This window comes from Drosophila tropicalis, unplaced genomic scaffold (assembly GCF_018151085.1).
Source record: "Drosophila tropicalis isolate 14030-0801.00 unplaced genomic scaffold, ASM1815108v1 contig_573, whole genome shotgun sequence".
NCBI lineage: Eukaryota > Metazoa > Arthropoda > Insecta > Diptera > Drosophilidae > Drosophila > Drosophila tropicalis.
The window spans coordinates 4112166-4125859 of record NW_027173049.1 but is presented as its reverse complement, the minus strand read 5'-3'; the positions used below and the strand labels follow the sequence as shown (position 1 = coordinate 4125859).

At 34.7% G+C, this 13694-nt stretch overlaps 1 protein-coding gene across 4 annotated transcripts in view; it reads left to right on the top strand.

Moving 5' to 3' along the window:
- Dg (Dystroglycan) overlaps positions 1-13200 on the top strand; it is a 45988-nt gene extending 32788 nt beyond the window's left edge. For 3 of the 4 annotated variants that reach the window (XM_068287628.1, XM_068287627.1, XM_068287629.1), the window contains 8 exons: positions 3689-3775; positions 3872-3935; positions 4361-5119; positions 9994-10062; positions 10122-10414; positions 10475-11628; positions 11903-12265; positions 12321-13200. In XM_068287628.1, the coding sequence (XP_068143729.1) occupies positions 3689-3775; positions 3872-3935; positions 4361-5119; positions 9994-10062; positions 10122-10414; positions 10475-11628; positions 11903-12265; positions 12321-12442 (2911 nt within the window). In that variant the 3' untranslated portion in view covers positions 12443-13200. The remainder of the gene's footprint in view (positions 1-3688; positions 3776-3871; positions 3936-4360; positions 5120-9993; positions 10063-10121; positions 10415-10474; positions 11629-11902; positions 12266-12320) is intronic. The other variant, XM_068287630.1, reaches the window with a different exon arrangement.
- The last annotated feature ends 494 nt before the right edge of the window (positions 13201-13694 follow it).

The following is a 13694-nucleotide window of genomic DNA, read 5'->3' as shown; positions in this document are numbered from 1 at the left end:
GCTCGTTCAACCTAATCTATTGCAGTACCCGGATTTTAGCAAAGAATTTTGCATAATCACAGATGCAAGCAAACAAGCATGTGGAGCAGTTTTAACACAAAACTATAATGGACTCCAGCTTCCAGTTTCATATGCATCAAGAGCATTCACTAAAGGTGAAAGCAACAAGAGTACTACAGAACAAGAGCTAGCAGCAATACACTGGGCAATAACATATTTTCGACCATATATATATATGGAAAACATTTCACAGTGCGAACAGACCATAGACCATTAACATATTTGTTCTCCATGGTCAACCCGAGTTTAAAACTGACACGCATGCGGCTAGAATTGGAAGAGTACGACTTTACAGTAGAGTATTTGAGAGGTAAAGATAACTTTGTGGCAGATGCCCTATCAAGGATAACAATATCCGATCTAATTGACATGAACAAAAAAATTCTGAAAGTCACTACCAGGTACCAAAGTAGGCAAAACAATTTCTGCGCAGAAAATAAACAAGAACTATTGCCAAGGCAAAATCTTGAAAAAGCTTCCGAGCCCAACGTATATGACGTTATTGTAAATGACGAAGTACGAAAAGTAGTGACCTTGCGAATAACTGATTCCTCGACCACATTCAAACATGGCAAGAAAGTTATAGCAAGAATTGACATTTGCGATATGTATACCAATGGAATTCTCGACTTAGGTCAGTTTTTTCAAAGGCTCGAAAAAGAAGCCGGTATACTTAGTATCACCAAAGTCAAAGTGGCACCGAGCGAAAAGATCTTTGAAACTATTTGAATAGAATCTTTCAAAAATATGGGCAATAAAATTTTACAATTTTTAAGAGTAGCGCTACTCAAGCCGGTGACCCAAGTAAATAATAAGAAAGAAAAAGAAGCTATATTGTCTACATTCCATGACGATCCAATTCAAGGAGGTCATACAGGCATAAATAAAACAATTACAAAAATAAAGAGACGATATTATTGGAAAAACATGACTAAATGTGTAAAAAAGTACATTAATAAATGTCCAAAATGCCTGACGTCGAAAACGACAAAACATACAAGATCACCTATGATTATAACCGAAACACCACTATATGCTTTTGACAGAGTGATAGTAGACACGATCGGTCCACTACCGCATTCGGAAAATGGGAATGAATACGCAATCACATTAATATGTGACCTGACAAAGTATTTAGTAGCAGTTCCTGTTGCAAACAAAAGTGCAAAAACTGTAGCAAAAGCCATATTCGAATCTTTTATTCTGAAGTACGGTCCAATGAAGACGTTCATTACGGACATGGGAACAGAATATAAAAATTCCATTATTACTGAGCTGTGCAAATATTTGAAAATAGATAACATAACATCTACAGCACACCATCACCAGACATTAGGTACCGTTGAAAGAAGTCATAGGACCTTCAACGAGTACATTCGTTCATATATTTCAGTAGATAAAACTTGGGACATATGGTTACAGTATTTCGTGTATTGTTTTAACACAACACCATCAGTAACACATGATTATTGTCCATATGAACTTGTATTTGGTAGACAAAGTAACCTACCAATTCAATTTAATAGCGTTAATACTATAGATCCAATATATAATATAGAAGACTATTCTAAGGAAGTTAAGTTTAGATTAGAAAACGCGTATAAAAGAGCTAGAATACTTTTAGAAAACAATAAAATTAAGCAAAAAGAAATAAATGATAAAAAAGTATCAGATTTTAAAATAGAAATAGGAGACAAGGTTTTCTTAAAAAACGAAACTGGTCATAGGCTTGATTCAGTGTATTTAGGACCCTTCGATGTTGTAGAAATAGGTAAAAATAACAATATAAAAATTAAAAAAAAAAAAAAAAAAAGTTAGGATACAAAAAGTACATAAAGATAGATTAAAAAAAAAAAAATAATAAAATAAATATATAATATCAAAAGGTAATTAAAAAAAAAAATATATATATATATAAAAAATTTTTTATGGATTCATCTATTATCGAAAATATATTCATATGATTTCGAAAAGAAAAGAGAGAAAGAAAATTTGTCTAAGCAGACACAAACTAAAACACAAAAAAAAAAATTTTTTTCTAATATACACATTTACCTTACCCTTATTTTACCTTTAATTAATTAACTAATGATTATTAATAACTCCATAATATTACGTTATTCTCTAAAAAGGGGAGGTGTAGTATGTTCATACAAATAATCATTCAGTACAATGAACTCAACTTGTAACACTCTGTTGCAAGTATAAACAATTAAACATATACGCATTAAAATATAATTGTGCACTTGAATATGTTTATATATATACATTGATGTATGTACATAAACATATTCACATAAATCTACAGCTAAGCATGATCATATATGTATGTACATTTGTATATGCACATACATATATTCACATAGGCAATGTATGCACAAGCGTAACATGAGCTAGAGCCAGGCCAGAAACGACTATGCATGGACACTGACGTGTTCATCTTGGATATACTATTTTTATCAAAGGAACCCGGTCTTGGTATATATATAACAATGGTACTGCTTGTAAACTATCCGTACCTTTTCATTGTCATACAGTGGTGGCCATTCTGTTACGCGTTTGGAATTTTTTTTTACCTTTGCAAAAACGGTATATTCATTTTTTTCAGAAGTACCATCTCCGACCGTATAAAGCATATACATTCTTTTACTTTTATGAATTATGTCAGTTTTACTTATGTAGCTATTGAGGGCTGTGCTAAATCCAACACCGCTGGTGGGTTGAAGTACCAATTGAATGTCAATCCCTTTTTCAATAATGCTGGGTCAATATTTTTTGTAATGTTCCAAGAATAGGACAATTTGTTCGCCTGCAATTTTTTGTGGGCTCCAACCAAATAAGTACCTCACTATAAAGGGCTGTGCATAGGCAAGGTGTTCATAGGCAAGGTGTGCATAGGCAAGGTTTTTTTAACCTAAACTATAGTACAATTGTCGGCGGGCACAGAAGGTGAAACCGCATCGAACGAGATTAATTTCAAGAGTAAAAATTCAAGTACAGCAAACTACGCTGTCTTTTACAAAATTCAAAATTCTGAAAATTTTCATAGAAGAAATAAGAAAAAAAAGAATTGACGTAACGAATCTCCAAGTTTTTCTCTTCAAAGTAACATGCGTTCTTGGTCTCTCTCTCTCTCTTCGGTCGTTTTCTCTTTTCAGCATAGTGAGTCTTGCTTCAGTTGCAGCCCAAACAATGTGCGTACCACGGCCCATTTAAGTTTGCAGATTGGAATACTTTAGTGAATTTTCTATCCCAAACACTCAACATATTAAATAGAGTAATAAAAGCCAACCTTCTAACAATAGTTTAAGTTTCCTGCATGGAAATTTCCTTCACTACTATTATTTTGCTCTAAATTTGGCAATTAAGCTTAAAAAAGAAATAACAAACAAGTGTTAGACATTGCTAAAAACGGTACTTAGGGGTGTTAAACGGATCAGAATAATATCTTGAATGCTATATTAATAAGCATAGGTCAATGTTATGCGGTACTAATTATTTGCTCGCAACTGTATATTTGTTGTCAATATCTATCGGACCTCAATTTTAAAATAAAATAGGATCTAAAGGTCATTTTTAATACGTATTTATATGAACATTTTTTTAAATTTGTTTAATTTCTAATAAGATCTGAACGAGTGCGACGCCAATCACAGAATGAAGGTTCTGGTGCGGACAACGATGAGGACTATGATTATGGGGATGAAGACGTAAGGTATGTCTCAAATTATTTTCTAAATCCCGTCAATCAATTTTTAAGGTACCTATGGATGATTATGTAAAAAAATTATAATTTCCTTCTTTGTATTAGTGACCTAAACACAGAAGTTCCGGTAGTCAGTACAACCCATGCACATCGGCATCACCATGCAGTCGTGAGTATAAGATGAATGTATTTTATTTTTTTTGTTTTGTTTTTACAAAAAATAAACATTTTTTATTTTATATTTTTTACTATAGACAAGAATTTTTTATGAATTGACGTCTTTTTAACAAAAAGAAATAGACTAAAACTAAAACTAAAATTATTTGTCATTGATTAGAGATGTCAATTTATAAAAAAAATCTTGTTCCTTATTAAATGCTTGGCAGTGAATATTCGGCTGTTGTTTCCGAAAGTTAAAATGTTAATTTAAAGAAACACGACATCATTTTTGATAATGTTTATATTTCATTTAATATTACATCTTTTCCTCTCTCTCATTCTTAATTTTTTCCTATTACCATTACTTAAAATGGTACAAATAAATGCAAAACGTTTACTTCAAAAAAATCATAAAACTCGCGAGCCTAACCTCAGTCAGCATTAATATGGGAGAATGTCAGTGCACCGGGTTTCTTGCCTACTGTGGCTGAATCAACGCGATTAGTAACATCAATAGCATCAACACCATTAGAAGCATCAATTGTTACTAATGTGGAAGAGGAAATTAAGGAAAGTGTCTCGAAATTGGAATCGGTGATAAGCAAAACAATTGAAAATACCAAAAACATTAAAGAGCTAGCTCTTATAACTATGGATGTAGCTGTTGACAATGGTGAACAGTTTGAATTACAACGCTTAGGAGCTATTCGGGGAGAATCCAGCACTCATAAACAGAATGACGTGGAAATAACTTTGACTACTACAGATGTTCCGCTTCTATCTATAGGAAGTCCCATCACTTTGAAGAATCCCTTTAGCATATACAATAATCCTAAAGAATTCGACACCGAATCAGTAACCAACACTTCTATGAGAACTCAAGGAAGCACCGCCGTTATCGTACAGGTCCAAGAAAAACCAACTCTAGAATTTTTTTCGCCTCGTCATGCAAACTTTTCTTCAAATAAGTCAACCCTTGAATTCACCACGACTCCACAGTACTCGTCCTCATCGGTAATGTCGTTTTATCCCTCGTCTTTCTCAGCATCAACTAACATCGAAATTGAAAACATTACGTCTACTTCATCACCTAAATTTTTAACTTCAACAATACAATACCCATCAACAGAAACAACAATGTCAACTTTAACAGAGTCAACCATTTTAGCTACACCACAATCAAATTTATCAAAGGTAATATTGTTGGTTTTGTAAGTCTGGTTATACCATGTACCCAGAGGGTTAAATGCTATATTAAATTTGCCGAAATTGACGTAACAGGCAGAAGAAACTGCATAGAATTCCGTTTTTTCTTGAGTCTGTCTTTATCAAATACAAATTTTTGGAGTTCATGACGCTATCTTAAGAATTGTATATATAAAATTTTATATTTATACCCTTGCAAAAAGGGTACATTAATTTTGGTCAGAAGTGTGCAACGCATAGAACGAAGCATCTCCGACCATACAAAGTATATATATTCTTGATCAGCACGACGAGAAGAGTTCAAATAGCCATGTCCGTCCGTCCGTCCGTCTGGATCAACGCAAACTCCTACTAGACCGTAAGAGCTACAGAGCTAAAATTTTGCACGTAGGCTTGTATATACTGCAGGGGTTGTATATCTCGGTTTCAGCCGGAACGGACCACTATATAATATAGCTCCCATACAAACCCCAAAGTCACGAACAGTGACTTTTCTCAATAACAGTGACTTCGTTATTTTCAGCGCAATTATCGTGATATTAGAGAGATTATTACGCCTATAAACTACTGTGCCAAATTTGATCAAGATCGGGTGACTATATCATATAGCTCCCATAGGAACGATCGGTGGAAAACAGTGACTTTGATCAATATCTTCGTTATTTCCTATGATTGTAGGCCATTCTTTCGCAAACATAAGCCTTTTTTAGATAAAACGTTCTTCCACATTGATGGCTAATAGGTAAGGAAAGAGTTACCAAAAAAGTTGCAAGGGTATATAAACTTTGACGCGGTCGAAGTTAGCCCCGGACCTCTGGTTTTTTTTAAGTTTTATTTAAAAACGAAAGCAATAACTTATACTTTTGGAAGATAAAATGCAAACGATAATCTCAAAAGTAGTAGTTCTATTAAGTTCTATTAGGTCAAGGGACTGAAATGGCGACCCCAAAATATGAACTTTATTTTTATTGAATCGTTTTACTGCTGAATATTCCTACTTTAAATGCAATTCTTCTTCGGGAAAGAAACGCAAAGTATTGCTTTGCCGATGGCGCATATTTTACCTTTTATCCAAAACAACGGAACGACACTTGAAGAAGAAAAGCATCCTCAAAACAGAATGTTGCCAACTCGGTGCGTAACGGTCATTAAAGTTTGTTTTGGATCATAAGCAGTGATTTTGCTGTCTCACAAACACCTTGCCATGAGATCCAAACAAATTTACCTTTGTTTCATCCTTTTCATTTTTTGAAAAGGCCCGAAGCACATGTTGGGTAGCAAAATATATTTTATGTTTTATATTTTTCGTGCTCAAGACTTAATATCAATCTTGCCCGGATAGTTCTTCTGCTAATTGGTGGATTTAACTTATTTTTAAGCTTTTCCGATGACAGGAATGTGTTTTTTTTTTGTAGCTTCCAGCAATCATGCTGAAACCGATCAACAGATCTATTAAAATTTTGACGTTGTGACGCGTTTTAAACCTATATTCACAATGAATAGTTAAAACCCCTTTTATTTTAGAGCAATTCATTTACTTTGAAATCTCTGCAATTGATCTACTAGGGTTTTTTTAGTTTTTTATACCCTTGCGGTTGCAGAAAAACATTATCTAAAGAGTATGTATGCGAAAGAACGGCCTGCAATCTTAGCACACCAAATAACGAAGGTATTGGTCAAACTCACTGTTTGATATAATCACCTGAACTTGACCAAATTTGGCAGTCATTGAGAGAAATATAAAACTGACAAATGTTATTATTCATAAAAGTCACTGTTATCGACGGAACGTTCCTATGGGAGCTATTTGATATAGTTACCCGATCTTTGACACAGTCATTAATAGGTAGGTTAATCTGACAAATATAAATTTTTATGACAATCGCGTCAAAAGTAACGAAGGTATTTATAAAGGTCGCTGTGTTTGAAGCTATATTATAAAGTCATATATACATAGGTATATACATATATATGGCAAGGCTATATGAACTGGTCTCGTCGTGCTGATCAAGAATGAATTTACTTTATACGGTCGAAGATGCTTCCTTCAATGCGTTTCGCATACCTAAACATCCCCTTGTTAGCATGTTTAATAGACAAGCAGCCATAAAAAATTAACATCAACATTAACATTATATAAACAAAGTTTTCAGAAAAAGTGTTGCAAAATTGATGAGGCAAAAAGCTAAACACTAACATACAGCAGGGATTGTATATCTCCGATTCAGCCGGATCGGACCACTATATCATATAGCTCCCATACAAACGACAAAGTCACGAACAGTGACTGTTCTCAATAACATCGTTATTTTCTGTGCTATTGTCGTGAAACTTAATATTAGAGAGTTTACTAAGCCTATAAGCGACTATGCCAAATTTGATCAAGATCGGGTGACTATATCATATAGCTCCCATACAAACGGCCTAGTCACGAACAGTGACTTTTTCAATAACTTAATTATTTTTATAGCTTTTGTTATAAACGTTGGTATTTTTCAGTTTTGTGTTCGTATTAATATTTGTGCCAAATTTGATTAAGATCAGCTGACTAGATCCCATACAACCCGCTAAGTCACGAACTTTTAACTTTCTTAATATTTGATTGAATTTGATTAAGATCGGGTGACATTGGCTCCCAAAAGAGCAGTCGGTGTTAAATAGTAAATCTTCTCGATGACTTCGGTTTTTTCTAAGCTATTGTCACAAATGCCAAAAAATCAATTTTGCCTTTAACTATTTCGTTATACCATTTAAACCAAAAAGAGTGATTATTAAAGGGTAAGTGAAAAGTATGCATAGATGCGTTTGCTTAAAAAATACAATAGTGCACAGGTTGATTCGGTACCTATCGGAAAATACCAAAATGGAATTTGGAACTGCCACCCACAGGTCTTCCCGTTTCTATGCCTGAAAGTCCTAAAAAAAGTGAATTCAAGAATGTTGTTTACCAATTATTTGGCCCGTTTTTGAAAATGGGTTTATTGGATTCAGGTAACGACCCAATTAGGCAATAATATGTGGGAATAATAGGTAAACATTTATGTATAAATATGACCTGTTGCGTAATAGTGCACGTGTTCAATTTTTAAATTCGGTACCTACCTTGCACATTTCATTGCAATGTTTAGTCAATTTAAAAAAATTGAGCGAGCAACATCGTATATTTGAAGTCCAAAGTGAATGTGTAAAGTGAAAAGTCTTTTAATTTAAAGTGAACAACAGACAAGTAAACATAACTATATAATATAAAGTGAATGAAAAGTACATGTAATTTATAGTGTTTAATAACAAGTTAAAAGTGGTTTAAAACAGTAACTAAAGTGAATAAGTATTTTGTTGGAACACGTCAGTTAAAGGTAATCTAACAATCAAAGTGTATCTTTTAATTCTGGTTACGAGACGGAAATATTTCAATAGATTTCAAACTGCCATATGAAAATTCACTTTTTTATTTTTTTTTTTTTGTGTAAATCGATGTAAAGCCTTTGAAATGCCACGCGCTGCTTCCTCATCCCAAGGAACTCGACGTCGGGCAGCACGGAACCGATTTCGTGTCTATTATCAGCTTAACACGGCTGAAATTAATAATCGCCATTCTCAATACATCGCTACTGTCCGACAGGCCAATGTAGAACAGCGAGAAATTGAACGGCTACTCGACGCTCAGAATCATTCTGAAAGGCGCCGCAGCCTACGAGTTAGGCTTGCACAACGCCTTCGAAATACGGAATCGCGCCACCAATCTCGTCTCGATGCGGACTATAATGCTGTAGAACAAGAACGAAACACGGGTGAACGTCGGCAAGCTCGCCTGGATCCGCAATACCGCGCTCAAGAACAAGAGCGAAACACGGCCGCACATCGTCAAGCTCGTCTGGATCCGAGCTATGCTGCTGAAGAACAAGAGAGAAACACGGTCGGACATCGTCGAGCTCGTCTGGATCCGGGCTATGCTGCTGAAGAACAAGAGAGAAACACGGTCGGACATCGTCGAGCTCGTCTGGATCCGGGCTATGCTGCTGAAGAACAAGAGAGAAACACGGTCGGACATCGTCGAGCTCGTCTGGATCCGAGCTATGTTGCTGAAGAACAAGAGAGAAACACGGTCGGACATCGTCAAGCTCGTCTGGATCCGAGCTATGCTGCTGAAGAACAAGAGCGAAACACGGCCGCACATAGTCGAGCTCGTCTGGATCCGAGCTATGCTGCTGAAGAACAAGAGCGAAACACGGCCGCACATCGTCAAGAGAGAGAGATTTTATGCCTAAAAACGACTGTGCCAAATTTGATCAAGATCGGGTGACTATATGATATAGTGACTTTTGTAAATAACTTCGTTACTTTTATTGCGATTGCTTTCAAATTAAACATTTGTTAGTTTAATATATCTGTTAATGACTGTACCGAATTTGATAAAGATCGGGTGACTTTATCATGTAGCTCCCATAGGAACGATCGGTGGAAAACAGTGACTTTGATCAATATCTTCGTTATTTCCTATAATTGTAGGCCATTCTATCGCAAACATAGCTACATTGATAGCTAATAGGTAAGGAAAGAGTTACCAAAAAAGTTGCAAAGGTATACAAACTTTGACGCGGTCGAAGTTAGCCCCGGCCCTCTGGTTAATTAATAATTTGAGCACATACATAAATAATAAAAATGATTAAAACACAAAATACCTTAAAATTGTGCTTTATTTTCAAGGATAAATGTTAAGAATTATTTTTTTAAAAACTTCTCTGATGGCCTTCAGCCTACTTTACGCAGGTCACTTTAATTTAGAAAAATTTCGATTTAATTTTGATTAAACTCCCACAAATATTTTAAATTATGTTTTATTTTTTTGTATCAATTTTCAGGTGGTGAACCCAACTATTGAAGCGAATGCTATCAGCAATGCTGACTTCATTACTTTAATTGGGAATGAGGTTAGCATTTAAACACTTGGATACGAATTTTAATCATCACCATTGCCAATTTCTTACAGCTGGGTTCTAGCATTGACATTCCTTCATCTACATTTGCACCTGTGGAAATACCTGCAACTTTAGACGATTTAGAATCAGCCATGGAAAATAGTCCGCCCATAATAAAGACGAGGTTGCAAAAATTGGCTGTGACGTCGGGAAAAGCTTTTAAATTTATCGTTCCAGAGCAAACGTTTGCTGATGCGGAAGATTACAATAATCTTAGACTGGAGCTGACTGATATGGATGGCAATGAATTAAAGGGTTCATCTTGGGTACAATTTAATTCTGATAAAAGGGAGCTTTATGGACTGTAAGATAATGATACTAAAACAATCCTGATTGCAATTTAATTCTTGAATTCTTTTAACAGACCCTTGGACGACACTGTTTCTCGTTGGCAGTATTGTCTTACCGCCACCGATTCCAGCAACGCAAGTACTTCTGAGGTTGTAGAAATCAGCGTACAGCAACATCGCGCAGTGAGGACCATCAACCATGAAATCAGTATAGGTGTGGAAATAGTTGACAATAATGATCGCAGCATTGATTGGCAATTAAAACTAATTCATGCCTTAGTACAGACTTTGCACGATCTTAACAGTGCCGCTGTTGTGGTACGTGAGATACGTCAACAACCGCAAAATCTTCACAACGCTACTTTTGTTTATTTTAATGAGACTCTGCCCTCAATAGAATGTCCCGAAGAAGCTTTAAATGACATACTTAGCAGTTTAGATGTCAACCGTCTAAACGAATTAGTACAACCTATGTTAAGTATTAAATCCATTGCAGGAAACTTGATTGGATCCTGTCAAAAAGTAGAGCTAAACCAAATAAAACCAACTATTACCATGACTAAAAACCTGCCACCTATGCCTCGCAATCAAGTAGATCGAGTGAATGCTAGTGTTGGTCAGTTGCTGGTCTACAAAGTTCCCGGCGATACCTTTTATGATCCTAATGACAACGAGCTAACTCTTACCTTAAAAAGCAAAGATCACAAAGAGCTCAGTGCACGGCAATGGCTACAATTTGATTCCAAAAATCAGGAATTTTTTGGAATTCCCAAAAGTGGAGATATAGGATCTGAGGAATATTTGCTAGTTGCTGAGGATAGTGGAGGTCTCAGCGCAACCGACGCCCTAGTTGTTGTTGTGGCTCATGCACACAAAAAAGAGTTCAGTACTTTGTTTAAAGCGTATTTGGCAATTCGCCATGAGAATTTTAATGCGGATTTGCAACGGAAGTTTGTGGAACGCATTGCCAAAATTCATAACGATGCAAACACAAATAAAATACAAATACGTTCGATAACAACACATCATGATTCAGATGGCACTATTGTGAACTTTTATAATACATCGCTGTTTAAAGTACAAAATCGATGCCCTGATAAAGAATTGGCTGCCACCAGAAATGTATATTTAGATAACGATCAAATGCTAAGAGAAGGAGTCAAACGTTGGATGGGCCCTGATTTAAACTTAACCAACTTTTCTGTGGTGCCTATTGGTAGTTGCCATAGTAAGTTATATCTGATTATTTAACTTAAAATGTCATTTGCTTGTCATAGAAATGTGTCCATTATTAGCATGACTAAAAAGCAGACGTGCAAGTCTAATTATAATACATAATTTTTAATGAAATTGTTTCTAAACTTAATTGACTTTTTAAAGAGAAAACAAAGCTTTTTTTTAATTTGCATCACGTGGTTAATGGCCGACACCTTATTATTTAGTTCATTCATTGACTGTCACGTATATATAATTCTAATGAAAATTTAATTTAAATTTTGCAGTAACTGATTACAACGCCATAAATCCTCATGAATTTATTCCAAAACGACCTGAAGAGCCCCGTTTAAAATCAACTTTTAGTGAACACAATATAGCTACTTTTATTTTACCCGCTATCATTATTGTTGTAATGATTTTGCTGGCCTCCATTATAGCTTGTTGTTTGCACAGACGTCGGAACAAGAGTGGTAAAATGGAATTGGGTGACGATGAGGAACGTAAATCGTTTCGCAACAAAGGTATACCTGTTATTTTCCAAGATGAATTCGAAGAGAAGCCTGAAATGGGGAATAAAAGTCCCGTGATACTGAAAGACGAAAAGCCACCATTGCTTCCACCGTCTTACAATACTTCTAATATGAATGGTAAGTACTTACATAAATAATCAGTTCCGTCAAATTTTTACTCCTGCCTTCATAGGTGACAACGACGTGGATGAGTATGTCCCCCCACCTGCTGTTGTTGTAGGAGGACGAGAAGCGCGCGGCAAGTCTCCAGCCACCCCATCATATCGCAAGCCTCCACCATATGTTTCGCCATAAATATTTATCCTCAATCAAATACATTATCAATCGTCGCAACGTATCACAAAAACTCTGCCAAACATTACCCAATACGTTTCTTGGCACTAACTACAATTATAATAATTTATACAAGGCTTTTGCTATTTCTAGCCGTTTTCTATGTATAAAATAAAAAAAGAATGGATAATATTTGAGATTAAGTAGTGATTGAGTTCACAAAGGAAGAGTATTTTTAAATTCCTCTATTTGGTTTTTGGTTATTACAGAAACAATGTGCAAATTGAGAAAAACTAAGAAAACTGAAATGTGTTAGACATAAATACAAATTTATCTTGCTGACTATACCGTTATAAGTAACTTAATTTAAGTTAATAACATTTAAACATTTAAAAACTCACAATTTATTAAAAAACCACATCTACTTATTTTAAAAACAAAGTTTTTTTCCCATACCACATATACCTTTTTTAGCTCACACATTTAAACCCAAAGTTCTCTCATACCTAATGCTAGACATATTAACGCAAACTTTAACTGAGAATTTACCTAGAGTATAAATTATTTTGTAATTTTTTTCAAAATTTAAACTCATAACAAATTAACATTACAAATAACGCTCACGTATAAAGTTCAAGCCCCTTTAATTAAGATTTATTAAAACAACAGACAACTAATATAATATTGAGCTAAAAATCTATATCGATCAATAGATATAACAATGGAAAATCACATAAAGTAACCCATTTATTTTAAATAAACCAAAAAAGCCAAAGATACATACATGTTTAATACGGACCTCTAACCCCACATAAAATTAAGTTCTGTCTTAATTCAAAATAAAGTAATACATATAACAAATTGTTCGAAACCAACAATAAGTAAGTAAATCAGTTAAAAGTCGGGTTAAACATAATGGTAGGCATAATTTTGACTTGCTTCGTCGACATATTCACACAAGAGCGTTGCATGAATGATAAAAACATAGATTTGAGTAAACAATATTCGAAACGAATTGAATGACTTTGAAATTTAAATGCATTTGAATTCAATTTCTGATTTTAGTGTTTAGTATTTATTACAATACTATTCTACAATACTGATGATATCGGGTTCAAACCCCAACAAGTGTTGAAAGGTTGATCCATCAGGTACATGATGGGTTATAGCGAATAACATTTTTTTTTTTTTTATTATTTTTGTTTTCTCTGTTTGTGCCAATAATTAAATCCTTCTTAATTATATCCTAATATTTGTCCCAAAAAGTCCAATG